Below are 26,058 nucleotides of genomic sequence, written 5' to 3'. Positions count from 1 at the left end.
TCCATCTGAATTTCTCCACATACCTTAGGGACTATTCCAGTAGTAACGATGATGGTAATATTTATCCGTGCTTTTAAGTACAAATAAACTACAAATAATGGGATGCATTCATAAATATGTGTTGAAAGTTCATATGTAGCAAAGCTGTTAGAACTGCCTTTTATTTCTTCAGAATTCAGATTCTTAAATCTTCATTTGAAAAGAACATCTACCATACTGTTGACTATGAAGAACATATTTTTACTTCAGAGGTATGGGGAACTTCTGTTTCTTTCTTGTTTTAATAATTCTTCAATTTTACCAACAGATAGAAGCATTGACTTTTTCCAAAGAAAGTCTTTTTCCTCAGCATTGTATTAATGCCAATTAAGTATTTTTGTAGTTTTTCATTGTCATAAAATATCTGTTAATGTAACAATATTGAGTGTTTTAGGCTGAGATTTCACTCATTAGAAGGTGTGTGCAATTATTTGGAAAACGGATGCAAGACTTATTCTGTATTCCGTGGCTTTGTTCACCAGTGTTAATCACCCAAGAAAGAACAAACTTAAAAGCCGCGTCCCTTTCCTTAGGCAGGTGGATGCATGTGCATCAGCGTCTCTCAGTTGTAGATCATTTAGGGATGTAATTGTCTTGAAAATGGGTTACCAACTGTAAGCAGAGAAGATGCATTCGATATTTCCTTATAGATGCATCTGATGAAAGAAGACATAAAAGGACTCCAAGAGAAACTTCTTAAAGAAATGGTAAATGAAGTTATCTTGTCCTCATTTATATTTATTGTTTAAGTATAGCTGTTTGAACACTAAATTACTAAAAATTGTAATTTCTGGTCCTCTATCAAAAATAAAAATGAGTCAGAATCCAAGTATTCCTGACATGTTATACTTTATCTGGGTATTAAAAGCAGCAGGTAGATGTGGATATACTCTTTTAGCTCTATGTCTTAATATGTTGAATGTTGACATGGAAAAGAAAAGTATCGTGTTTGATATGTTAAAAGCAGCGTATACTACGTATCAGAATTATGATACTTAAAAAAAAGAAAGGAAGATTTTATTTAAAGTATGTGATCAATGTAATGCTTTCTGCACAGCAAGAAGAGGAACTGTGTAATGTTCGCAGAGGATTGCAGACACTGTTTCAAGGAGAAGATAGAATTCTGAAGTAAAATTTTCAAATACCTTCCTGAAATTCAAGGTGAATATAAACATTCTTTTATAATGTAAAATTTGACAACTTTGTTTTACACTAAAGGAAACTATTGTAATGAAAGCATATTTTCCTTAATAATATTAAAATCTTTGTGGAGAAGACTTCTTTAATCTGTGAGATTTGCAGTTGTTTTACTGAATCTGCTAAAATGCAATGTGTAATTTTTATTTTTAGCACATGCTGGTTTTGAGAAATCTTTAACAATTTTTGTAGGTTATTTTACTGACATTCAGATAAATTACTTCGAATTTCACTTTGAATCAATGTTTTGGATCTGTATGTACAGAATACCCCTTTTGTCTGATCCAGAGTACTGTCAGAAATTTAGGGATCAAATTGCCTATTTTGATCTCAGTCCTATTTGTCTGTGGCGTTAGACTTCAATAGGAGTTTTTAAGAGCAAACAAAACTCTAAACATTTGTGGTTGAACTACGTTGCAAATAGTTGTATTAAATATTTCAAGAAAAATATATATTGTCTGTTGATTTTGGTTTTTTTTTTTTTTACAAAATGATGTCATTACGATTTCACTTTAAATCAATAATACACATTTGCATGTCAGTCAAATAAAACTTGTTGCTGCGCAAGTATTTTGCGTAAGACAACAGGTCTAAGAGGGTCTGCTCTCTGTAGGTCAGAAATATATCCTACATAGTAATGAAATCTATTCCATAGACTTAAATTCAAAAAGTTTTCCTAAGAAAATGACCAGTGAGTCATCGTTTATGCTTCTGCTTTGTTACCATGTATCAACTAGAAGGTTTCTTCTGAATATTTACGATTTGCAACTTCTAAGCTAATGTTGCTCTTCACTTGCTTTCAAATTAAACAAAAAGGTACCTTGCATTTTATAGTTCCTTACAATCTTTTAATCTTTTTTAACTTGCAATCCCGCGTGTGTATACTGTAAACTTTTCGGTTTCAGATTTTTAGTATTTTTCATTTACGTTCTCTTAAAAAATGGGGATTAAAATCTTGCAGCTGACCCAGCAGTAACGGGTGTAGAGAGTATCTCATAGAACGTGTGTGTCTTGGAGCTTGTCTACATTACCTGCCGTGGGACAGGCTCCAGGTGAACACCCCTCTTATTTTGTCATTTGGCTGTCTTTAACGTCACACACACTTCTCTGTCATTTCTCTGTTAACCCCTTACCCTCTGAACTCTTCTGTTTTTCCTCAGTTTCCTTTCTACATTCCTAATGCTACTTTTATCAACACAGCGACTTTTGCTTACAGTAGTATTCTTTATTCTATTTTTTCTCATATGTTACTGAAACCACTGTCAATATCTCTCAAATTCTTATTTTCATTCCAGCTAATTCTGAATGCAGCGATTATGCTATATTGCTATTATTGTTGTCTAATATTTTTTTTAATCTAGTAGACTGGCTTTCATCATTTTAAGTTGTTGGCTGTTACTTAGGTCTCACGTTGATTTGACTTCCTTCAAACCTACCTATCATTTTTTAAGAATATTTATCCAGTAGAAGTTCCCTGCTGAACTTCATCACTGTCTGCATCTTTGGTGATACTAAACCAGTCTCCTTTTGTTAACCCTTTGTTGACTTGCCCCTGCAATCTCTCTGTCCTACAGGTGCTTCATGTCTTTGATTTACCCTTCATTATTTCTGAGAGTAACTGTTTCCTAAAGTTTATTTTCAGAGAGAAAAATGGCATGATTTAAAATTGAATTCTAAGGTAAAGTTAAGGTAGAAAACGCTTTGACAGATGTCCTAAAAGAAAATGGGAAAATCTATTGATTCTAAATTGCTTCTCTATCTTTATATTAATACTGCCTTTAAATTAAGACAAGAAAAGACCATGCTCAGACTGTAGCCCGGACTCAGCGCTTGCTGAGCCACCTACTCTAATTTCAAAGGTTCCCTCACTCGGAGCAGGGGGAGGGACCCAGTGACCTTGGGAAAGGGCCTTGGTTCTTACCAACCCAAATTAATGTATAACTTTATGAAAAAGACTGCCTTATCCTTATTGAAAATAGCAGCTTTAAAAAACAACTTCTTGGATGAGAAATGGATGTGAGATTTCTATCCAGGGTGCACTGGGAGTAGAATGCAGAGTAATTGCTGTTCTTAAACTTCATTGATGGGAAATGGCTTATTCTAAACAGAAATAGTTGTAAATGAAATTATTTCTTATGAACTAATTTTAAAAACACAAGGCTGTGTTCTCTCAACTAGTATATTGAAATTGCCAGTAAATAATCTGGTCCACTTATCCCGTCTACATAAGTGCACTTAATGCTTTTCTAATTTTTCTGAGCCTCTGATTTTTGTTTGGGTTTTTTTTTGAGCCCGTGTTCACTGTCATCTCCACTAGATGGACCTCATGAGATGCTAAACTTTTTTTTTTTCCGCTGGTCTAATTGAATTTTACCTGTACATGAAGCAGTATTTTTCTCTTAACTGCACAAGGTTTTAAAAAGTGCACTGCAAGGCCCAAATTCTTCACTTACAGTGAATTGCATATTGGAAAAATAATAACTGCTAGTTTTAGTGAGGACTCATGATAAAACAGAAGTATAAAATTCAACTGTTCACCTATCAGTTCTTACCCCAACCCATTAACTTCTAAAAACTTTGAGCAGGTACAGTCAAATTTAACAAATGTACAAGTGTGAAGCATATCACAAGGGAGGACTCACAAAGGCAAAGTTCAGCATAGGGAGATTCTTTTTTTTTCTTTTTCGGTTTGTGGATGGGAAACCCCAGGGGCCATCCGCAGCAGACACCTAAATGAAGCGATAGGAATTGTGCACTGCAGGCCTGTTTCTTTTTTCCATTGGGAAGAAGCAGCACAAGGAGAACAGGTCCCTGCACTAAACATGCCCATGTTCCAGCAGTACCCGAGCACGCTGCACGGCCCGGCGCGGGCAGCCTCCACAGGACTTGCTGGACTTGCCCACAGCGCGCTGATGGCAGTGAGCTGACACAGGCCGCTGGTGGCTTTGAAGTGGTCACAACTTTCTGTCTCTTGCCAGACCAAAGCAGAAAACAGGCCGGGATGCTTGTGGTGGAAGGACAGCTGAGAACATGGGGAAGAAGCGAAGCGTATCGCTGCGTAACTACAAGATGGTGAAGTCATGTTAGTAATACAGCTCATAGGCATTGTTTGAAATTTTAAAAAATGATCTAAGTTACCCTTAAGATACTTCTCATCTTATTATTTTCAACATCATTTTAATATGTTTTATACAATATTTTTATTACCAGTGAAAATATGCGTCACTGCTAAATAGGAGTGTTACTTTCATGGATTATTGCCAAGTTTGTAATCAATAGTGGGTCATCTACTGTTCTGAAACTGAAAGCGGTGGTTCTGCTGAAGAAACTTTGCTCTCCTTTCTGTTTACCCTTTTGGTATATTACACCTTGGACTGTCATTATATTGTTGTTTAGAATTAATAGTATTTAGTTAATAATAAAATGATTGATAAATATCATTAACAGTATGTTAAAAGGCTAGTTATAATGTTACTTATTTCTGTGAAAAGCCAGCAAGTTACAAAATTGCAATAAATAGGAAAAAAAAATAATCTTTGGATCAAGTAATTGGGTAATTCAGGTCTTCAACTGGTAGTCACTTGAGTCAAACATTAAAAAGTCGTACCAAATTACAGCTAGCTACACCGAAGCTGGCAAGCTTTGCTGGTCCTGGGCACCGCGTCTCCCATGATTCATCGATTTCTTCTAGCATTGCCCTTACTGACATATATTTTAATTGTTGTGCTGGATGTTCTTACCTTCCACTTTAAAATGGTAGTTTATCTAAAGAATAGCACTGTATTTGTGTTATTTCATCCCCACACTGAGCAGCAGAAGAGAACTGAAAGTTGTCCATCCACTGTTTGCATTGATTCTCTTCACCATCTTGCAGCAATGTAGTAGTATTCTATACAAACAATTTTACATACCTTATTTTCTTTCTTCTTTTCATGTTTCATGGAGATCATCTCAGCAAAGCTACGCGATCCAGAGAGCCTTTTTCAAACTTTTAACATCAAACAACTTCCTAAAAGGATAGCATTTTAGACTCTGGCAGAGAAATGCGTGCCTTCTGAGTGTATGTGTTATTTTGTTGCTGTCTTGTTGGGCATGCTTTCCGGCAGCAGTGTGGGAGGGTTTTTTTGAGTTTTTTCCTTTTAGTAGTATTTTGAGTAGAATTCCCAGGTGCTTCTAGATGTCGAGCATTACTAGAATGTCTGGCTTTACATTTTTCTCAACCAGTTCTATTTGTTTTGTTATTAGCATTTAGTAACTTTTTTCCTTTTACTGTCAAGAAAGCATTAAAATCATTTGTTTGCTAAACATCAAAGTACATTGTTACATTTTTATATATCGTTGTCCAACTTAGTAATTTTTGAATGAGAGTAACAGTGAACTTAATTGTAATTCTTTAGAGAGCCAGAACCTCAACTAGTGTAGAATGACAATCATGTTATGCTGGTTAGGATCAGGTCCAAAACATCGCTATTCCACAAGATGGAAAACCTTACTTAAGATCATCCTTTTGAAGACTCTTGTGTTGATAAAGAAGCGATATGAGCTGGGGCATAATAATTGTCATCTCTTCCCTTCCCAACTGTCCCTGGGGAAGAAAGAGCTTTGGGAAACGTGTTCATTTCCTGCAATAAGTAGTCATTTAATTAAAGAACAAAAGTAACAGGAATCAAAAATGCTTGCAGCTGTGATTCTGTTAGACATTATATAAAAAAGAATGAAATTATAATACATTAAATTAGTTTTTAGAACATGAACTTAAGTGTTTTACAAACTAATTGTGGTAAGTTCCAAATGTCTTGTCAACATAATACCGAATGACAGTGTGTCATGTCCGTTTATGTCAGAGGCCTTGGAATGGTAAAGCCTGTACATGCACAACATCTCCTTTTCCAGGACAGACTGCAAAACAGTTTAAAACAAGTGTTAAAGGAGAGTAGTAGGTTCTTTCAAGTAGCTCTACTTCAGTCTTTTTCAGCAGATCGTCCCACTCCACAGGCCGTCGCTCTTCTGACTTCAGAGCGAAGTACATCTCTGGTGTCTCTCTGTCCGTAAGTGCTCAGAGACTTCGTCTGCGGAGTCCTTCTTTCACATAAACATCAAGGTATCCTGGACTGAACTTGAGGGAAAGACTCATATATTCCCTGATGTGTGTTCAGCAGCAGTATCAAAAAGTAAAGACAGATTCTTCTCAGAAGAAAATTTCTATGGCCTGTGAAATCTAGGAGAAATAAGAGACGTTTTTCAAACCACTTTGAAATTTTGAAAAAATACATAGAATTTTTAAAAATTCTTTGCTAGATTAATAAAAAAAAAATCTTATTTTGAAAAAAACCCATTCATTCTGTTTAAAGGTACAGTAACAGTAGTGAAGAACATTAGTAACTAAGTCTCAATTTTCACCCACGTTTCCACACGTATGCCGTGACCGTAGTGCAGTCACAGTCCGCAGGGCCCAGTCTAAGCAGTGTACAGGTATTTGGGAGTGCAAGTGCAAATAGTAGCCGTGGGGTTGATTTTGTTTCTTTCTTAAGCCACAGTCTCATTGGAGGAAGTATTCTTTATTGTGCAGTGATCTTGTTTTGTAGGAGTTAAGCAATGTTGAGCTGATGCTTTGGAAAATAGGAGGACATATTGTTGGTTTAATGTACAATAGTCTTAGAGTCTGTCTGGAATAACCATACTTTTGCTCCGTAGGCTTGTTCTTTTGGCTGGGAGATATAATTAACGTCCCGGTCATTTGTAATGCCTTAGCACTAAATGTAAATTGTAAGCCTGTTTACTCCTAATATCCTGAACAAATTTCAAAATATATCATTAAAATCTACTTAAACTCCCCAGGTAGCTTCAATTAGAGACGGTATATCTCACTTTCAGACTTAAACTGCAGCCATCCCATTTTTTTTTCCTCTCTTTCATTCTATCAACACAGTGATGTCTCGCCATAAACATTGAGTCTGAGTCCTGTAACATTAAAAGGGACCCTAACAATTGTATGAGCAGTCTAGAATTATATAAATATAGCATTTAGATCAATGTACATTGCATTTACAACTCAAGTGTATTTGTCCAGACCATCTTTTCATTGACCAGCTGAAGCTTGGTTAAGCCGGAATTCAGAGTTCAGCAATAAGCAGGGAAATGTGGGTGCTGCTGAAGTGAGTGTTCCAGAATGCGAGGCTGCAGCCACCTTCCTTCCTTTAGCATTTCTTTTAGCAGTGAGCACAGCTGAGTGCTCCCAGGCATGGCAAGAGTACACCACGCTCCCAAACACCTCTCAGGAGCGTGTTTTAAGAGCCGTTGGGCTTGCTCAAGAGAGAGAATGGCAATTGTAGGAAAGAACTGATTGCTGTTTCAGTTTTTCACTAACTAACAAAGTCTTTTTGCAAGTAACAACGGCTGTGGGATCAGCCTCGCTCACGTTTTTTCCCACTTAGAAAAGGGAAATGAATGTTTTCATGCATGTTTAACCATGGTCCCTCTCATCAGTGCTGGCCCATGAAGCAAGCGCTGGACTGGCCAGACTCACGCTGGCCCAGCCACGACATTTAATCCTTTGTCAAAGCTTTTGCGGTTTTGGTGCAAGGAAGGCAAGCTGAGTGATGTTCTGGAGAAGGTCTGGGGGCTTCTCTGTACATGCTAATCAAAGCACAAGGAAAAAAAAAAAAAGCCAGGTTCTGAACAGGAAGAGAAGTACTTCCATTTTCTTTTAAAATAAAGCTTCCTTTGTGTATTCTCCCGCATTCAGCATGTAAGAGCAAAATCTACAGATTCAGGACTCAAGCAGGCTGGTTTTAGCGGGCAATGGAAAGAAAGAGCTGGAAAACTGACCTTGTCAAATGTTTGCTTGACGCGTGTACCTCCATTTCATTACTCTTGTATTCATTTAGCTCTTTCCGAATTGCTGCCTAGGAATTGAAAATAGAAGAAGGTTAATAAATAATTTTGTATTTTGAAGCATTGTAAAATACCAGACTTTTAGAGCTGAACAGGAGTTTTCTAAAGTAGGAATAACAGGTATTGGGCATAGCAAAGCGTACTGTGCCCCTAGAGATGCCGAATATTTCAGTTATATGGATTGGTCATGTCATTTGTTACTGATTGCTGACGGCATCACTTCTGTCTAGAAGCAATGCTGACAGGAGCATAAAACCATGGTGCTTACTGCCTCCCATTCAGTAAGATCCCAGTTAAAACTTAGCAAAGATTAGAAGTTGCTGAGAAGCTGATCAGCTGCTCAAGTGACTTTTATGGAATTTCAATGGATGTCATATTTTAATAAAAACCAGACTGTTTGCCTTATCACAACTTGCAAATACCAGTCCAGACTGTGTTCTCACCTCTATCCATAGCATTGCACAGTCAGAAGTGGAGAAAAATGTTCTCTTTTGGTACTTAATATAATGAAATTCAAGACGCTAGAAGTGAGAGCATTCTTTTGTTTAAATGGCAAATGTGAGTGAACTGGAACATACTGGTGCTTTCACAGATTCTTATATATTTGGTGCTTTGTGGTTTAGCTACCTAAAAGGATGAGGCTTATAGCCATGTTCATGTTTTAGATCAGACATTTGGCTTATTAAAAGAAAAATGAGGAGAAACAATGTATTTGTCTACTCTGAAAGAGAAGTTTCTCAGTCACTAATGCAGTGGTCGAACTCCTGACCCTGGATTCCTGGCGTATGCCACCAGTAGCTACAGTCGAACTCTGGCGCTTTCTTGCTTATAAACCTGCCTAGTTTAAAATATAAAAACAGTAAAACTAGGAAAAGCCTGATTTTAATACATACCGAGTATGTAAAATGATTATTCCATTGATTAATATGTAATAGCTTATTCAGCACGTTAGTGAGCTCAGGAGAGAGCGCTACTGTAGTAGGATACATTGTGCCTTTTCCATGACTCCTCTAAACCCATTTATTGTACTTATTACTGGGGAGACACTGGAGTGGAGAAGGAAGCGTTTGGCCTGCCCAGCTCGGAGCAGAGCCGCAGGAAACCGTCCTGTGTTGGCCGTTCTACCCAGCGGGTGCCTCGGCATCCCCGTCCCTTCCGCCTGCTGCAGCCCCGCAGCTCCAGGGCTTACTCGCCTGCGCGTCTATCGGGAATCACGCTGAGCTATTTCCTTTAGGTGCTCAAGCAGCTAAATGCAAAGGTTAAAGTAGGGTGTAAATCAGCTAGGTGGCACGTATGTGATGGAAAAAACCCGAGTGTGTGTTTGTGCTTGTGAAAATGTGGGATCAAGTGACTCCGTGAGCATTCACAGGAAGCAGGAAAGGAATGATTTCATGTTCAGAAACAGTGAACGTATTTGTGCATCTGCGACAAAACTTCCAGTCTGAGGATAAATGTTAAAACTGCATTGGCTGGAAATGTTTTAAAGCATTAGGAAAGACTGCAGCTACCTTTTTTTTTTTCCCCCGTCTATCAGGTGATGTGCTGGGTAGAAGCCTTTACAGTACTAAATAGGCATGTTTATAAATAGCATCTTTTATGACACTGTGCGTTGGTCAGCATGGTTTCAGCATAAAAACCAATGGTAACATTTACAGAGATTAATGTCCCAGAGGTTAAATGTCTTCGCAGAATCTGATGTATCATTATGGACAAAGCAAGTAGAAAGCAGTAATACGTCATTTTAGTTATGTCAGTACCTTATCTGCTGCCGATAGTCTCGTCCACGGTTTATCTGCTCGCCGGTCGTAGTCCTGGGCTTTCGCCACTTCCACATAATCACTGAAGCGAATCAGGATTTTTCTGTCTCTCAGTTCATCAACTGTAGGTCTCTGGTTAAGCTGTATTAAATAGTTTTGTAAAATAAAACCCATGTTAATAACAAACATACCAATAAAATGTGCAACATTTTCTGCTTCCCAGCTTAGCTTGGTGTGCTTTTATGTATATGGAAAGAAACCCAAACCCTTGGAAATTCCAGGGAAATACTCAGTCCTTCAGAGGATTCTCAGGAGAGTAATAATGGCTTAAATGGAGTTGTGGGCTACAGCACAGTGTCTTTATAATGGGAGAAAGGGGAAAATAGTTTAACCTGGATATTGATAAAATGCATTTACAATAGGTAACGGAATCATAACGGGTTTATTAGGATCCCTGTATAATATCATATGCTGTAGGGCTCTTCTACTGAACTCAGTGGCGCGCTGTCTGGGTAAGGCTTTCAGGACCGGACCCACCATAAGAATTTCAATTTGGCTTTAACAAGTTATCGGCATATTAGGCTTGTAATTCCAGGAGGGATTCCTAGGAACAGAACAATAACAAGATGTAGTTCTGATTCTGAGAATGCCTTAAATGCAAAGAGAAATTCATTGTGGGAGCCCACCTGGCGCCCAGCGGGAGTCAGCATGGCTGCTGATTGCTACAAAGAATGAAGTAGTGCTTTTCTAGCAATGCAGCTGCAAAACAGGCACGGTGCAAGCAAATGCCATTTTCTGATTTAAGGTGTATACGTAAATATGCTCCGAAGTCTCATGTAGCTGAGATGAGGTAGGTATTTTTATAATTCATAGTGTTAGATACCACTATCTCAGCCACTGCTGAGGAGGATGTATGTTACGGGAGGTTTTGTGTAGTAACGACCTCTGTGACTGTTGATGTTATATGAGCTTTGCTAAATTTCTAGAAACAAATAGAAGGTATTGCAAGATTTTACCTTTCTTGTCAGTCTCTGTTTGATTTCCCTTCTTTCTTCCTGTTCTGTTTGATCATTTCGTTCTGCGGAGAATATAAAAAAAAAGATGACTTTCCTCATGAGGAGGAATGGTAGTTTCCAAAGTTCCAGGCAATAAAAATGGGAGTACGGGAAGCCCGGTAGCTGGCTCTTAGCTGTCTGTTCCGTTAGTTGCGTCCATCTCTCTCTCTCCAGGAGCACACACAGTTACGTCTCCGCAAGGACAGTGAACTGGTGCCAGGGTCGGCTTTCCCTGGGCTCTAAACTCCAGTTCCAGGGAGATTTAATAAAACAACAGCAGCCACACCAGTTCCCTAACTGTGTAAACTTTAGAAGGAAAATCAAAATCTTCTACAGTTAATCATCATTTTTTATTCTCCCCGTTGCTGGAGCCATTCATCGCTGTAGATGCTGAACAGACTTATTGCAGCAGCTCCAGGGAAACTCTGTTCTTTCCTGCGTGACCTTATTCTCAGGCTACCCCTTGAGATGGTCACGCTGCCACAATACTTATCTTTGACTTGCAAGCTTTTTTTCTCTGCTATTCAGGACATGGGACTGACATTGGAACCTCTTTATCCTCGCAGGTTTCTTGTGTAGCGTTGCGTTCTAACCTAAGCCAGCTTGCTTTTGTGTTGTGCCTATTAACATTCAAGCCGTGATAACTCCTACACGCTGGCTCTAAAAATAGCCGAGAGTGCTGTAACGCTGGGTGAAATAGATCCTTTGCCTTGGGAAACAAGTTAATGGCGTTTCTATTTCTAGTGCTGTCTGTTACTAAATTAAGGCGTGAGCCTATGACCTGAAAAAGCTGAAGACCTAGACAAAAATGTTTAACCGTTCTGGGATTCTCTAGGTACTACTGGGAAGTTTCTTACACCACTTGCATTAGCTATTTCCAGTGTTAAAGCACACACGTGATTTTTAGTGTGCCTTGGAAAAACTCTAGCACTGCGGATGAGTTTCTGAAATGATATTTTTAGTAATGAAGTATTCTTCTCCCTTATTTTCATGCTCATTGGATTACACTGAAATGCAGTCATAACTATCTATTTAAAATAACATAGTAGGGCATAGCCACAACTGGCTGTAGTAAAAATGCAAATCAAGTGAATCTAAAATGCTATAATGTGCTCTATTACAATTCGGTGTCAAGGCACACAAATTTAAAAGAGAACAGGAGAGCTAAAATTAGTGCTGTGTCAGGGATGAGCAGCTATTTAAGTCTGGAATATTTAAAAAGAGAACAGACTTTAAAAACCGTATTCCAAGATGCAGAGATGCCTGCAAGAAGTTACTAATGTGCTTCATTTGATTTTAATTCACCCCTTTTAGAGCAGATATTCCTATATTTTTATTAAAAGAAGAGAATTTTCTGGGACATAGCGCTGAGAGAATTCCTAAAGAAAAGCCACAAATAGGCATTTCTGATCAGAAAATGCTTTTCCAAATATACCAAACATGTACAGTGACCCATTTCCGCAAGACAGTCACTCGGGTTCACTGCTGATTCCCAGCTTCAAGAAATACAAGAAGTGGTTCTTTTAGAAAACAATAAACCAGGATGTGACAGGACATGCTAGCAAGGGCATGACACCACGAAGCGTTATTCCAGAGACAAACCCGAGAGGTTTTCCCGTCGCATCGCTCTGCCCGCACTGGGATCCATTCAGCTCTGAGGGCTGGTTTTGTAAATCTGAGGGGAGACGCTCCCCTCAGGAGGTGGCGTGTGGGGTCCTCCCAGTCATCGCTGCCGATCCCTTGGCTGCGCTCTGGGTTATTCAGGGAGCTCGGAGCTGCGCCGGACACTAACCCAATTCCTGGTTTTAAGAATGAACCGGGGATTGTAGAGTGGGACTGAAGAGATGCTGCCACTTGAATGGGAACGTCAGCTTTCTGTGGCGCAGGGAAGCACGCCCGTGAGCTCCGCGGGCGGGATGGCCGTTCATTTGCCTTTCAGCCTTTGAGGTGAACCATCAGTCTTTGCAAAGGACTTAGAAGATCAACAAAATCGTAAGAAAGAGTTGGCTTCAAGTTTGCTTTGTAAGTGTTACTTTTATCTCAGCAACACCTCCCTAAGGGAGGTAAGAAGTCACTTACTTTAATCTTACTAAGATTTGTTTTAAAATAACATAGTAGTTGCACTTAGGCACTTGCAATATGCTTCTCATTTTGACGGAGTTATACAAACGTGAATTATTTGTCCTTAGAACAGCTCTGGGGGTAGCACTGCTTCCATTAGCAGTATGTATTATGAATTTCCTAACAAAGATGTTCGGAAACTTAGGACACACCTGTACAAACCCTTACAACCTGGAGGAGGTTGTAGAGATTTCACCGAAGGGCGTTGATACTGCTTCAGCTTTGCCTGTCAGACCCAATCCAGGTGCTTTTAATGTCCCTAACAAGAATGTCAACACCCCTATTAATAAAAGGAGACTTTACTAATTTCCAAATTCACTCAAAACTGAGACTAGAGTTGTTGCATCAGTGCAGCCTTTTAAGATTAGAGCAGCCCCAGCTAAGTGATGACTTAGCTCTACAAGAGACCCTGCTCTTTCTGTAATGGAGGAGGTGAATAAAATAGAAGCAGTTCGGGGCTGACCCTGTCTGAAGCCCGAGCAACCGGTCTGAAGTCAATACATTTGCTCCGTGCTGGGAGCTCTTTAAATGAGATATGAATCTAGACCAGTATGTTTAGCTGCATTCAGGAAATATCTTTAATTCTGCTTTATCTTCTTTCTGCTTTATCTCTCTCTAAGCTCATTATATGAATGTATTCAAACTTTTTTATTATTACAGCTGGTCAGTTTAATCCAGATTAAGGATGTAACCAGCACACTTCAGAAAGTAAACATAAAGGAGCAGATTTTTTCAGTAGAGATCAGCTCTTCCTTAGCCAGGAAAAAAAACGCAAAGGGACAGATTTTCAGAGATCTTAGGTTCTGACTCTTGAAAATCTGGCAAATTTCAGCATCTTGGGTTAATGCTTTTTCTTGTCTCTTGTGGGAGACGGCAGGTGAGGTTAGGCCGCGTTCATCCATTCGCATTTGCAAAGAATGTATCCTGTTTCTCACTTAGCCGTGCACGTGTTAGATACATCTCATTTTGCCAGGTGTGATGTATGCATTGGAACAGGACTGGAAATACCGAGAAATGTGACTATGGAATTCCTTTGTGTAAAACTGAAATAAAATCCCCAATAACTTCTATGGCAATGGCATAAGGCTTTTTCTATGAACTACCAAGAAAGTTCCAAGACATTAATTTTAGGTAACAAAATGTAGATGAGTTTTTCCCTAGTGAATTACAATCACATTAATAATTAAATATGAATTAAATAGCATAGGCAGCATTGCTTGTGTGACATGAACTTATGCGGCTTTATGTTTTATGCTTGTTTAATGAGAAACAAACTATTGTTCACATCGTTCCGGTTTGTGTCTGTCAGCACTAACTAGCCCACGTAAAGAAGAGAAGCAACACGCTTTCCCTTCAAGCAGACGGCCTCCCCCTCTCTCCGCCCGAGACTCCTCACGGACACAATTTCAAAGCTCTCTCTCGCCTTCCCCTGACTTCGAGGATTCCCAGCACTTGTAAGGAAAGGGATTATGTTCAGCCCTTGTTTGATCCCCAGCTCAGAACACCAATCTTTAGGAAAAGAGTCGGAAGTTTATGCCTTGTGTTTATTTGAGAGATGTTGAGAACATTCCCCTGTGGCAGCATCTGTAACAGGCCCGGGACTGTCCCTCTACTAACTCTGATATCTCGGAATGATCTTTCTTTGACGTCTCTTTGGGAAGGTCTCTAATGAGATGAACTAATGCACTTGCGAGGAGAATCACGGCTCTGCGAGGATGCTCTCTCCATCCCACTTCAGCCTCGGTGGCATCCAGTGTACGGTTTGCCATGACAGACCACATCTTGAAAGCCGCCAGTCCAATTCCCATTGCACTGTGTGACACTAAGATCGTAGTCCCTACTTAGACATCTCGAATAGTGTAATCAGAATGAAAATTATTTGAAAGCCTAAATTTGAACAGGTCATTGTTTTCTCTATTAAATTGCATGTCTTTATCAAAGTGTAAATTCTGATTCCTGCAGGATTTGAAACCCAGGACGTGAAAAATTAAAAGTTTTAGGTACAGAAAATAATCCCAGTGGATGAATTTGTCTATTTAAAAATAATATGTTCTAGAAAAGCAATCACTTGTTTCAACAAACACACATAAAATACTTCAGGAAAAAAATACTCACGTTTAAGTATATTTCTTCTTTCTAGCTCCTCAACAGCAGGTCTTTGGCTGAGTCGCCTGCGGAAAAACACCAAAATCACATTTTGTACCATGCCTGTTCTTTGGAAAGTCTGCAGTATTCTGAGTTCTGGTTGGTGTTTTCCTCAGGGAGGTGCTACAAAATCCCTCTCCAGGACTCAGGAATTAAAAAAAAATACAAGAATCCTGGCACCAGAATGCTTTCTTGTATTATTGTTCCCAAATGTCAGCAATGCAGGCAGAAGTTCTCCTCTAGTTTGCTCTGTCAGCGAAGCGCTTCCTCGGAACGTGCATCCTTTTCACCACACTTGCCAGACAGTCACTTGGAAGCAGTGCTCTCCCACAGCTAAAGTCACTCTGGAGGGGGTATTTAAGGTGGTTATCAAATGCGTTTCACAGGGATCTTCTGTAGCTACCACTGCCTCTACCTTTTAATCTCACGTAGCAGCGGGCTTCCTTTTTCCTAGTAACACCAGTGGTGCATCCTGACAAAATGCAGACTTGCCAGAAATAAAGCTTTCCCGTGGTTTCCTGACTACACATCTGACAGACCAATCCAGCAGCTCTCCTCCTGCCTGCTGAATAAAATTCGTGTGCTGCTCACAGCCTCACGCTGTCGGAACGGAGTGTCTCAGGCAGTTTCACCTCCCCTTTTCAGGAGTGCTGCTTCAGGATTGAGTCTTCAAATCATATGATCAGTGCCATAGCGATTTTATTCTGCATACTAAATGAGGCTTCCCCACGAGACGCTGCTCATATCTGCAGAGAATCTCAGGTAACTGAACGCCCCCCTCGGCAGACACACACACGCGCTGCATTTGCTAGCTCTCAAGTAATAATCCAGCAAGCAGATCGGAAGGAGTTTACGACGCTTTCTGGCCTGCGTTCTGGCAGCCTTAAGGATTCTCATCGTCTCCTCTCCAGCAGATGTTGCCAAGCCAGAGATGAAGTTACAGAGACAAAGAAATACTCCAAGCAGGGACCACACCGCAAACCACTGCTGCACTAGTTAGCCCTCTACTGTGTATAGGAAATAAAGGAATGATTATAAAGTGATGCTATAACAAGATCTACATTTTGTCAAATAGATGAAAAAATGAAGTAAGCTTTAACAGATTGTAAAAGAACTGGTAAAAGCACCTGATTCTAATTTCTCCTTGGTTTTTAAGCTTACCAAATATACTTTAAAAATCAGCTCTGTATTCATATGTTACGAGACCAACAGCACAAAATATGAATGAATCTCCTTCTTCTTTTTTAATGCATTTCCCTGAGATCACTGGGAAAGCTCTTATCTTTGGCAACGGGAAGGCATCACAAGTACTATACCAGGTTCACACCAACAGAAAACTTAGATGACGAGCTCTTGAGCTTAGACACACCTATAGCCTGACTCTCCTTCTTCCTGCCTAACACTTCGTGTCACCTCAGGTTTTTCTCCCGGCCTCTGGATTTCTTCTTGGAGTAGGAGGTCGAATACTGAAACAGGAATGGTGCTGAAATGCCCTACTAAAGACTTTAAACATGTATTTTTAATTCCTGTTACCCTTAGTCTCCTCCCTCATTTCCCTGTATGTCTCAGAAATTGTACAACTTTGGTTAGGTTTTGTTTGAAAGAGATTAATGTGCATTTTATAATATAAATCAGGGAAGAATGACTGACTTGGAGAGCTTATCTGCAAATGAAAGGTCCACCCAACCTGCTGCTCACATGCCTCTCTCAAGCCATTCTTAATTACAGCCCTTCCACGCGAGATTTATAGATTCTCCCAGAATCAGTACATTAGATTTCAGAGGCCCCTTTTAAACTGGGGGATTAAAAGCCTAACAGAAATGATTAAAGCAGTGTGAGAATGCATATGTAGATGAATGATGCTCTATATTTTTTTTAATATATAGTTGCAATATCTATGACGGTTGATTAATTAAAACGCTGTTTCCCTTTTGGTTTTGATAACTACATGGTGGGTGCCCAGCGACAACAACGTATTTGTGTGCCCACCCTCGGCTTTGCCGACAACAGAAGGAAAAGGTGCAGGCGCCCACAGGCACACATACGCACAAGAGGGCATTGCATTCCCCGCCCCCCCGCGTTTTTCAGAGATGTGGGCCACACTTCCAAGCATTTTGTCATGGCCATGAAACTACAAGTGGGCTTTTCTTCAAAATAACGTTCTAACAGTTAGCTTTCCCCGCTGCGAGAGCTGTGCCACATGGCGGCTGGGCTCCGGGCAAGCTGGTGGAGGTGACGGGCTCCCATGCCCCCACCAAGGGCCGCTGGCTGTGCAGAGGGGAAGCAGCAGCGAGTGCTGGGCTGCCCGCAGTGCATCGGGGCGCAAGAGGCATCTTCTGCAGGAGGCGCTTTCCCAGGCCCAGAGAGGAGCGAGCCTGCTGCCACAGCGCATCTGCCGCCATAACAAGAAACTAGTTGCCGTGCGAGCAGAGCCCGTCCTGCCCGAGCCACTCAGCTGCTGTGGCAGGGGGGAGAAGGGTCTAAGTGGCCGCAGCTGCACATCGTTTCCTCAGAAGAGGACACACAGCCCCCCTTGATGCTGTTGACTTCCCTCAGGACTCGCCTGCAGCCAGGCTTGGGGTAAGATCAGGGCAGAGGCGTTTCCGAGGGCTCCGGCCAGGCCAGTGGCTCAGCCCAGCGCAGGAGGCTGTGGGTTACCTCTGTCAGAAACGCGCTCCCTCCTGAAGGCGGCTTTTAAGTAAGAAACTTTCAGATGAGTTTGTGCCTCTGCTTGGGCGAGCTGTTCCCTGGGCACCATAGGGCTCCACATGCTCTCCCGAGCAACAAGCGCTCTACTTCGCATATTTATTTTGTATTTTTCTCTGAAGCTGTTAAAACATGAAATCCTGCTGCTGACAGAACCAGAAAATGTCCCCTGTGTGGAGAGGCAGCGCCATGGCCTTGGAAACACTGCCGCAGCTCAGGGAGGCCGGGCCAGGGGAAATGGCGGCCAGCTCTCCTCACAGCGCTGTCGGGGAGGCCAGGAAGCGGGCACTGAGAGACTAAGGCTCTAGGGAGGGGATGCTCAAATCTCCTGTTCAAAGGACACAAATTCCATCGGAATAACGACTGTCAGCAGATTGCGTTGCAGCGGGGAGCTGGTGTGTGATCCCAGAGGATGAAGCAGGCACCTGCCATATAGAAGCCCTGGCAAAGGCTAAAAACTGAGCCCTCAGTGGACTGTGGATGGTCTCTGCAAGCTTTGCACAGAGAGGATTTTGTATTTCAGAGCCACAGGCCACTCTGAAGCAGAGCCGAGTCCTGGCTCGCGTCCTGTGGGTTCAGCAAAGTTCTTGCACCTGAGTGTGGGCGGCTGCAGGGCTCCGCCTGGGCCCAGCCTGCGCCCAGCGGGGAGCCATGCTGCTCTGCAGCTCTGCTTGCAGGAGCCGTTTGAAGGTTTGAGGTGGGCATGAGACTCCAGCGCCGCTGCAACGTGGATGTGGACATGTGAGTCCTGTGCTTTTTGTTTCTGTTGTTTTTTCCAGCTGGGGGCTGGGCCCCACAGAGGACTTACCTCAGTGAGGTGACTGTAAGCTCCACGGGGAGTACTAATGCAGCACACCACTGCCGTTGTATTGCAGTAATTGTTTCTTTTCAGTTGATTTAAATTTAGATAGCTATTTATTGCTTTTGAGAAAGCATCCAATTAATGCTGTTGTGGTTTTGGGCGATATTAAAATCTAGGTTTGTGTATTTTTGCACTGCCTGCTGAGGCAGGAGTGCTCCCTCTGAGCACCTCTGCAGGGCCAGCTGGCTTTGGAAAGGTCTTGAAACTTTCTTGAAAACCCTGAAGTAACTTGCAGGCAAGTCCTATCTCTGTCCAGATCCCCCACGGTGTACATGTGTGCATTGTCACTGATATTGCCACAGTCTCATGTTCAGAGTATCTGCTCCCAGAATTTGCTTCCCCATTAGCTTAAACCGAGGGATGCCAAGAGCAGAAGAAAGCAGAGCTGAACCCGCAGCGCCTCAGTCGAGGCAACTGCAGCTGCCTCGGGGAAACCGAGCAGAACCAGAGTCACCGATGTCACTCCCCTGTAAATGATGTCTGGGTACAGTTCAGACAGAGTTTGCTGTACATGTGTCAGTGATGCTCCAAGTCTGGATAGAGACCAAAATCTGAATATTTTCTCATAATGACAAAGCAGTCGCCGTAAGCTGGGGGGGAGGGGGAAGGGACACACAACACTGCACAGACAGCTAGTTCTTAAGTTTGTACAAATAACAAAGTTTTTGTGTTATTGTTGTTCTGTGCAAAGTGAGCATAAACCTTCAAGCAGCAGGCGTTCTTCAGCTGTTTGACATTTGGGGGGTGTTTAGTGGCGTATTTTCAGATTATCTTTAGAATGTTTTCTCTAGTAATTTGGGTTTAGAAAGATAACTGGATAAATTTACATATTGCCATCTCTCAGAAGCAAAGACTTTGCCTGCTGCCATGTCCTCTGCAGTGTTACTGCTGAGGGTGAGAGGAGCAGGTCACTGCAGGTGAGCTCAGCCACCTGTGGTTCGCCCCGAGAACACCCTGCAGGTCCAGCCATGTGCACTCTTGGTCTCAGAGTACCGCGGGTGCTGAGAGCCCGCACGTGGCCTCGGGGTATTTGTTTTCTCCATGCAATGTGTGCATGGGAATGCTGGGACCTTCATAAGTGCTCCATGCTGGCTCTGAGAGGGGCCATAAATCTAGGTGTGTCTGGCTGTTTCCCTTGACGTACATGTGCGGTGTATAACTGTAGCAAAACAGGCTGCCCAGGGAGATAATGAGTATGGCCCCTACCGGCCCGATGGGTGGGCAAGTCCCTGTTGGCTGGTCTGGTGGAGTGGGCTGTAGCCCTCCACCACGAGAGTCCAGTTTGAGGTCCTGCTAACTAACATGTTCAACACAAGCACAAGTGCAGATGCTGGAGTCAGCTTCAAGGGGAAGAGCACTAATTGCTCGTCCCTTCTGGGGCAAGGTCACATGTTCATGAGCCCGATGACTCTCACATGTGCCTGTGACTGATCAATAGATCAATGTTTATTCACACAGTCAGATTGTCCCTTCACATTCAAGGGAATTAATGTATTGGGACCAGCATTACACCAAAGCTGATGGTATTGGACTGTTACAGGTGACTCTGAATCCTCAGCAGTCTGAGGATTTGTGTGTCACTGAGATCCCAGGGTCTGCTGTCAGATAGGCAATGCATCAATATGTCCTAAAGCAGGAGATGCTGCAAAGCTCTCTGTCCTCATAGTTAACCTTAGCAGTGTCTGCTTTGTCTGTTGTGGGAATTGCACCTCAGCAAAGCCACAGCAGGCTGGGGGCTTGCAGGTATGGGCACAGAATAGCTGATGAGAGACTAATTTGGAAGGGGTACAGCCTGCCTGTATGTGTACGGGGCTATGGTGACTCCCCACACCTGAGACAGTCCTTCCTTTCCAGCTCCTCTTACTAGTGTGCAGGCTCACCTGCCTGGCAGACCCTAGCAAGTGTTCAGCAGAATCCAGTGCAAAAAAAGCTCATGTTGGGGTTTCTGATCTGTCCCCAAAATGTGTTGTTTCCAAAATATATTTTTGCATAGAGTCTGTTGCACCGTGTCTGTATGTATGATTGTCATAAAACTGGATTTCTTTCAGATTTGTAGTTGAAGTCAAAAGACATACTTTGGAATCCTGTTTCTGCTCTTAGTTAGATCCATGTGATTCTGATAATCTACAAAGGGAGGGGTAGAGCAGGTAGGCATGGACACGTGCGTGTGCCTGTGGACTCTGGTCTGACAAGTGAGCAATCAATCCAGCCTTCAGTAAGTGAGCTGTAGCCAGCAGCAGTTGCATTGATTGTCTCTTGTGGCGGGCAGTTCTGCAGATAGAGGCAAAGTGGGGAGGAACGGGAGTGCCCTGTGCTCGCTTCTCATAAAGCAGCTTGTGTCTGCTGCCCATCAGGAAACAAAGGCTCTGCCTCTTAAATTGGCACCTCTATTACCAGAACATCATGTTCAATTCAACAAGAAATTTATTTTCATCCTTCCCATAAGTAGCCGTGAAGAGGATGTGTGCCAGGGCTTTGAGTCACCCACACGCTGCACCGTGGCAGTGTGGTACTGCTTGCAATGTACAATTATGGGTAGTAGTAAATCCTCGGTAGGAGGGACTTGCCTTTTACAGTCTGTACAAAATTAGAAGGCAGACACTGAGATACAATCTTGGTTTTACCCCAAGGTAACTCTGGAGCATGTAAAAAGTGGTAGCTGAGTGATGTGCCAGCATTTCCCATAACAGGATAAGAGTAGTTGCTCCATTCTCTGCTGGTAGGAGGCTAAAGAGCAGTATGAAAAGGGTGAGCTGGTATGGCAGATTCTGCGAGTTGCATGCAAAAACTTTACTTCTTTAAAATTGCCCAATATTTGTGTCCATGTTCCTTTTAAACTAGTTTTTGCATTCAAATAAGAAAATTGCCTTTGGGTGTCCAATAGAACATACTGGATAAATGCAGAGGCCATATATGTTGCCTTAATTACACATCTTGTTTGTTTGTTTGGCCTTCAGTTCTGTCTGGATTTTCAAGGCTGCAAATCAGCAAGAGTTCAGTTAATTATGTTGTCATTCATCTCCCAGGCAGTTACGGTTGTTCATCATTATAATTTCTGTGATATAAGCCCTGCAATAAGGAGTTCAGATTTCAGTTGGAATAAAAACTATGTACTTGCCCAGCGTGACCCCTGTATCATAACCCACTGTCCCTGAGCGACCTACATCCTTGTGACAGGTTTGCTATTGCATAGTGTTACTTAGTGATAAGCACTGTGTGGGCTGAAATACACCAACAGAGCCAGTATCTAATTATGGGAGAGGATTCAGATGGAGAAGCCTTTACGGTAATCACTGTTTTCACCACCTATGAAAGCCCTGCTGCATTTGACCTTTGGTTTCTTAGTTTTCTCAATGTGTGAGGAAGAAAGGCCAGACGCAGCTGGAGAGCAGAGCCTGGCTCTCAGTTCAAAGGCCTGCTGCAAAGCTCAGTGAAGATGCTGAGCATCCTCCACCACTTTTGCTTTCATACCTCTCTCAACATGTAGGTGAGGACTCTGGGATGATGTTGTGGCACCTTCCAGGACTGAGATAACGTAAAGGTTTTTATTTTCATTTGAGCTATTAGTTAATACACAAGTGCCTACACTAGGATATAAATCTTATAGCTGCTTATTTCAGAACAGGAGCTTTCTCTTCTCCCATCTGCTCCCCCACTCTGGTTTAACAGAGCTGCTAGACAGTGGATCTGTCCTGTTTGTAATAGAAACACAATATGTAGTCATGAGGGTGACAAAAGTACAACTGATTTTTCAGCCAAAGACATGCTCTGAGTCTGCAGTTTGAGTGTTTCTTTGGTAGCAATGTCAGCGTGAGCAGCACTGCCACTTGCTCTTCTGCTCTGCCTTGCAGCTGGGCGAAGAACTGGTTAGGGAAATACGTTCCAGCTAAAAATAGCTCAGCAAGAAAACCTGCTGAAAGAACATGCTCTTCAAACAACAGAGCGAATGGTGCAGGCTCCCAGTGCAACTCCTCTGCTGAAGGCTGAGGAGGGCTCAAGGCTATGTATTAAAATGTATGTTGAAGGGTCTCCCAACTGAAAGCACACACTGGTTATGATCTGGGTCATGCTGTACAGGTCACTGAAAGTGGTGAATAATGTTTCATTGCAAAGCAATAGATTTTTCTCTTTCTCTCTCTCTCTTTTTTTTTTCTTTTTCTATGAAGCAGGAGTAAAACCCTGGAGCCCTGTGTTCCCACAGGGGAGGCGGTGGGAAAAAGCACTGTTACATAGCTTAGATTTGGGCAAATTGAGAACATCATGGGTTTGATGCTTCAGGACATGCAAACAAAAGAAATCATATAAATCCCAGGGTTTTAGTTCTATCCCATTATGTATGTATTGCCATTATATTATTTTAAATAAGGACATCTGCCACTGCTGAAGTGATGCTAAAAATCAACTCTGATAGTGACTGCTTGAGCAACAGTAGGGAGTCTACCAAGTCAATCACTAGGAGCTGAGAAGCAAATCTTAGCCCAGTGGTGGGGACTGCCCCTTTCCTGAGACTTCCCAAATCTCCTGGTGAAACAGTTGCATACTCCTGGACGCTCACTGGGTAACGATATGTACAAAAAGAAAAAAAAAAATTAGGCTTTAACTTCACTGTATAAAGGATGCCTAATACAGTGCTCGTGCAGGGAGACTGAGGCTGGGCTGCCAGCCACCCGTCAGCCCTGTAAGAAGTGAAGTGTCCATGGGCTCTGGCTCAGCCTCCTGGGCAGCCAGGAACGCAAGTGCAGCCACCGCAGTCAGAGGGAACAGGGGCAGCAGGACAGAAAGTCAGTTTGGACTGTAGCACTAGCTACATTTCAGAGTCCACGAAACAGAGATACTGTATGTGGCTGGAAGTGTGCCAGAATGTCCTGAATTCAGCTGGGATGCTCACTGTTGCACAGCTAGTGTTAAGATCCTGCAAAACTGTGCGCTTAACCTATAAACAGTTTCCCCGGTCAACAGATGCCACTGCACTGTACAGCTGTGGGATTTGGGTCACTGGAAGAAATCACAGCTGGGTTTGCAGAGAGCAGACAAAGAAATATTGGTATGCATAGCCTGTCAGCCTGCCTCTGCTGACTTTATGTAAATTCTCCTCCGCCCCCTCATTTAATGTAAAATGATTTGAGAATGGCCATTCTTGCCATGGATACAAGCTGCTGGGAATTTCCCCATGCAATGTGAGCTCTGGAGAATATACTTCTCTGTTCCCTGTAACCTGTATTTGGACATAAAGGACCCTCTGGCAATCTGCAAAGTCTGCGAAGTGACAAATAAACACCTGCAGGCATATTTGCCATTGCAAGGTGTTGCATAAAGCAAGAGCAAGGATTTACCCAGAGCTGGTGGTATCGGATTGTGTGAGCCGACTAACCCAGCAGCTGCAAACCCTAACAGGAGAGGACATGCCACTGCGCTTCCCAGCCGCTTGTAATGCCAGATTTTACACCAAGGGATAGCTTACTTAATCACTGAAGTAAATCAAGGAAAATGCAGCGTGCTCTTGGCTTTGTGTAATCCCTACAGAAAAAACCTAAATGATAGTGATTCCTAAAGTTGCAAATGCTTCTGGGACAGACAGTCCCTGCTGGGACCATATGTCTGACTGCTCACCTGCTATCCAACTGCAGGGATCTCTCTGGAAACACTCTCCCTGGCAACGCGAGTGCTTTCTAGTTCTCTCCTGTCACTCACCCACACAGCATCCCCAAAAGGATGGGATATCCCTGCCTTCAGATAGCACAGCACCATCTGTTGTACTATTTTCTGTTTCTCTTGTGCACACTATTGTTAGCCCAGCATTTTTCAGCGCAGAGCTAGACCAACAGCTTGCCCTCATGCTGTCAGTAACCAAAACTGGCCATGCAACCTTTGCCCACAGCATGCTCTGAATCCTGCTGCTTTACTGCATCCCTGCTTGTTTTGTTTTAGTCTTTTGCCTTTTTCAGAATTTCTCTTGAGATTATCTGTTGATTTTCAATGCAAAGAATGAAGTGAGAAATTCCATTGACAACTCGAAGATGTGGCCTAAGCACTTGGTAGGAGCATGAGTCCCCTGGTCACAACAGGAATAATCATCTATTTTGTAGTTATTTCACCAGCAGATCTCATAGTGCTCTGCAAAACTAGTCTGTATGGTTATCCACGTTGAACAGAATAGGAAAATGTGGCTAAGTGTCTCGTCTGGAAAACCAGACTTGCAGGCCCTCCAGGGATTTATTCACTTCCCACTACAAATGGTATTTTAGTCATTCTGTTTTTCTTTGGTTTTAAGTTGGGCTGTGTAAGGAGTATGACTTGTCACTTGATGCCACAAAGCGTGACACTGAGCACTACATACAGACTAACCTACATGAAAATGCAGACAGGATTTGAATTTAAAAATGCATCCATATATTCTGTGTGCTCTTCCCCCAGCTTTTTGGGACCCTCCTTAGTTCCAGTTAGGATCCTCCGTTCAGTTATGGTGGTGTAAATCCAAATAGGGGTTGCTGGAAAATTTCAGTCAGGACAGAAAATCCTGTGCTTTTGAAATCCGAGTTCCTCAATTGAATAAAATGTAAACATTAAATTATGTAACATTTCCTATTGGCCTGAGCATTTAGCGTTGACATTACTGCTATGATTTGTTGTGGTACAACATCCTCTCACTGTTACCGTCAAAGTGCAAGGCTGTGACAGAAAACCTTTGTGAAGTCTCCATGTTCTTGGGACAGGATTCCATTTTACTGCCTCCATGTCTCCTTAGAGTTGCTCCCTGTCTGCCTGCTGGGATGGGGGGAGCTATGCACAGCAACGTAAGGTGGCAGTGACTTCTTCAAAGCTAGCAAAGGCCTTGTCTCTCTGCAGAAGACCTCCATCATACGCTGGTTTTCTAGGCTTTTGTAGCATGTGTTTTTTCATTGCCGCTGATGCACAGCAAGTCACAGGTAACGCTGCGTTTGAGTGCTGGGCCTCTAGTCCACCAGAAAGTCCCTGCTCACCCTGAGCTTCCTTCTCCCGTCACCCTTGGAGACCTAAGCTTGGTGTTTCCACACACCTATCGTTCTCTGTTAGCTTTTTCCTTTATGTTGTAAACAGGCTGCAAAAATATTATTTTTTTTAAATTAATTGGATGATGCCTATAAATACAACTTTCCTTACCACATTAGTACTGGTTTGTTTAACCTTTTCTGGAGAAGGAGGATTTCTCCCCTGTTGGGTGGTTTTTGGAAGTGCTGCAGCCACTGCCTGTGACAACTACAATAATAAGGCTGCAGTGCAGCCTGGCCAGAGTATCGCTTTT

At 42.3% G+C, this 26,058-nt stretch overlaps 2 protein-coding genes across 2 annotated transcripts in view; one reads left to right on the top strand and one right to left on the bottom strand.

Moving 5' to 3' along the window:
• SYCP2 (synaptonemal complex protein 2) overlaps window positions 1-4,263 on the top strand; it is a 30,921-nt gene extending 26,658 nt beyond the window's left edge. Inside the window, exons 41-44 of the mRNA XM_054218786.1 lie at window positions 173-251; window positions 690-746; window positions 1,097-1,200; window positions 4,215-4,263. Of these exons, the coding sequence (XP_054074761.1) occupies window positions 173-251; window positions 690-746; window positions 1,097-1,171 (211 nt within the window). The 3' untranslated portion in view covers window positions 1,172-1,200; window positions 4,215-4,263. The remainder of the gene's footprint in view (window positions 1-172; window positions 252-689; window positions 747-1,096; window positions 1,201-4,214) is intronic.
• A 1,600-nt stretch (window positions 4,264-5,863) lies between these two features.
• PHACTR3 (phosphatase and actin regulator 3) overlaps window positions 5,864-26,058 on the bottom strand; it is a 110,291-nt gene continuing 90,096 nt past the window's right edge. Inside the window, exons 10-14 of the mRNA XM_054218412.1 lie at window positions 15,179-15,234; window positions 10,904-10,965; window positions 9,888-10,028; window positions 8,065-8,141; window positions 5,864-6,454 (exon numbers count right to left, since the gene is read on the bottom strand). Coding sequence (XP_054074387.1) covers window positions 6,439-6,454; window positions 8,065-8,141; window positions 9,888-10,028; window positions 10,904-10,965; window positions 15,179-15,234 — 352 coding nt within the window. The 3' untranslated portion in view covers window positions 5,864-6,438. The remainder of the gene's footprint in view (window positions 6,455-8,064; window positions 8,142-9,887; window positions 10,029-10,903; window positions 10,966-15,178; window positions 15,235-26,058) is intronic.

Source organism: Rissa tridactyla, chromosome 12 (assembly GCF_028500815.1).
Source record: "Rissa tridactyla isolate bRisTri1 chromosome 12, bRisTri1.patW.cur.20221130, whole genome shotgun sequence".
Classification (NCBI taxonomy): domain Eukaryota; kingdom Metazoa; phylum Chordata; class Aves; order Charadriiformes; family Laridae; genus Rissa; species Rissa tridactyla.
Note: the sequence above shows the minus strand (reverse complement) of the source record. Positions and strands in the feature narration are given on the sequence as shown.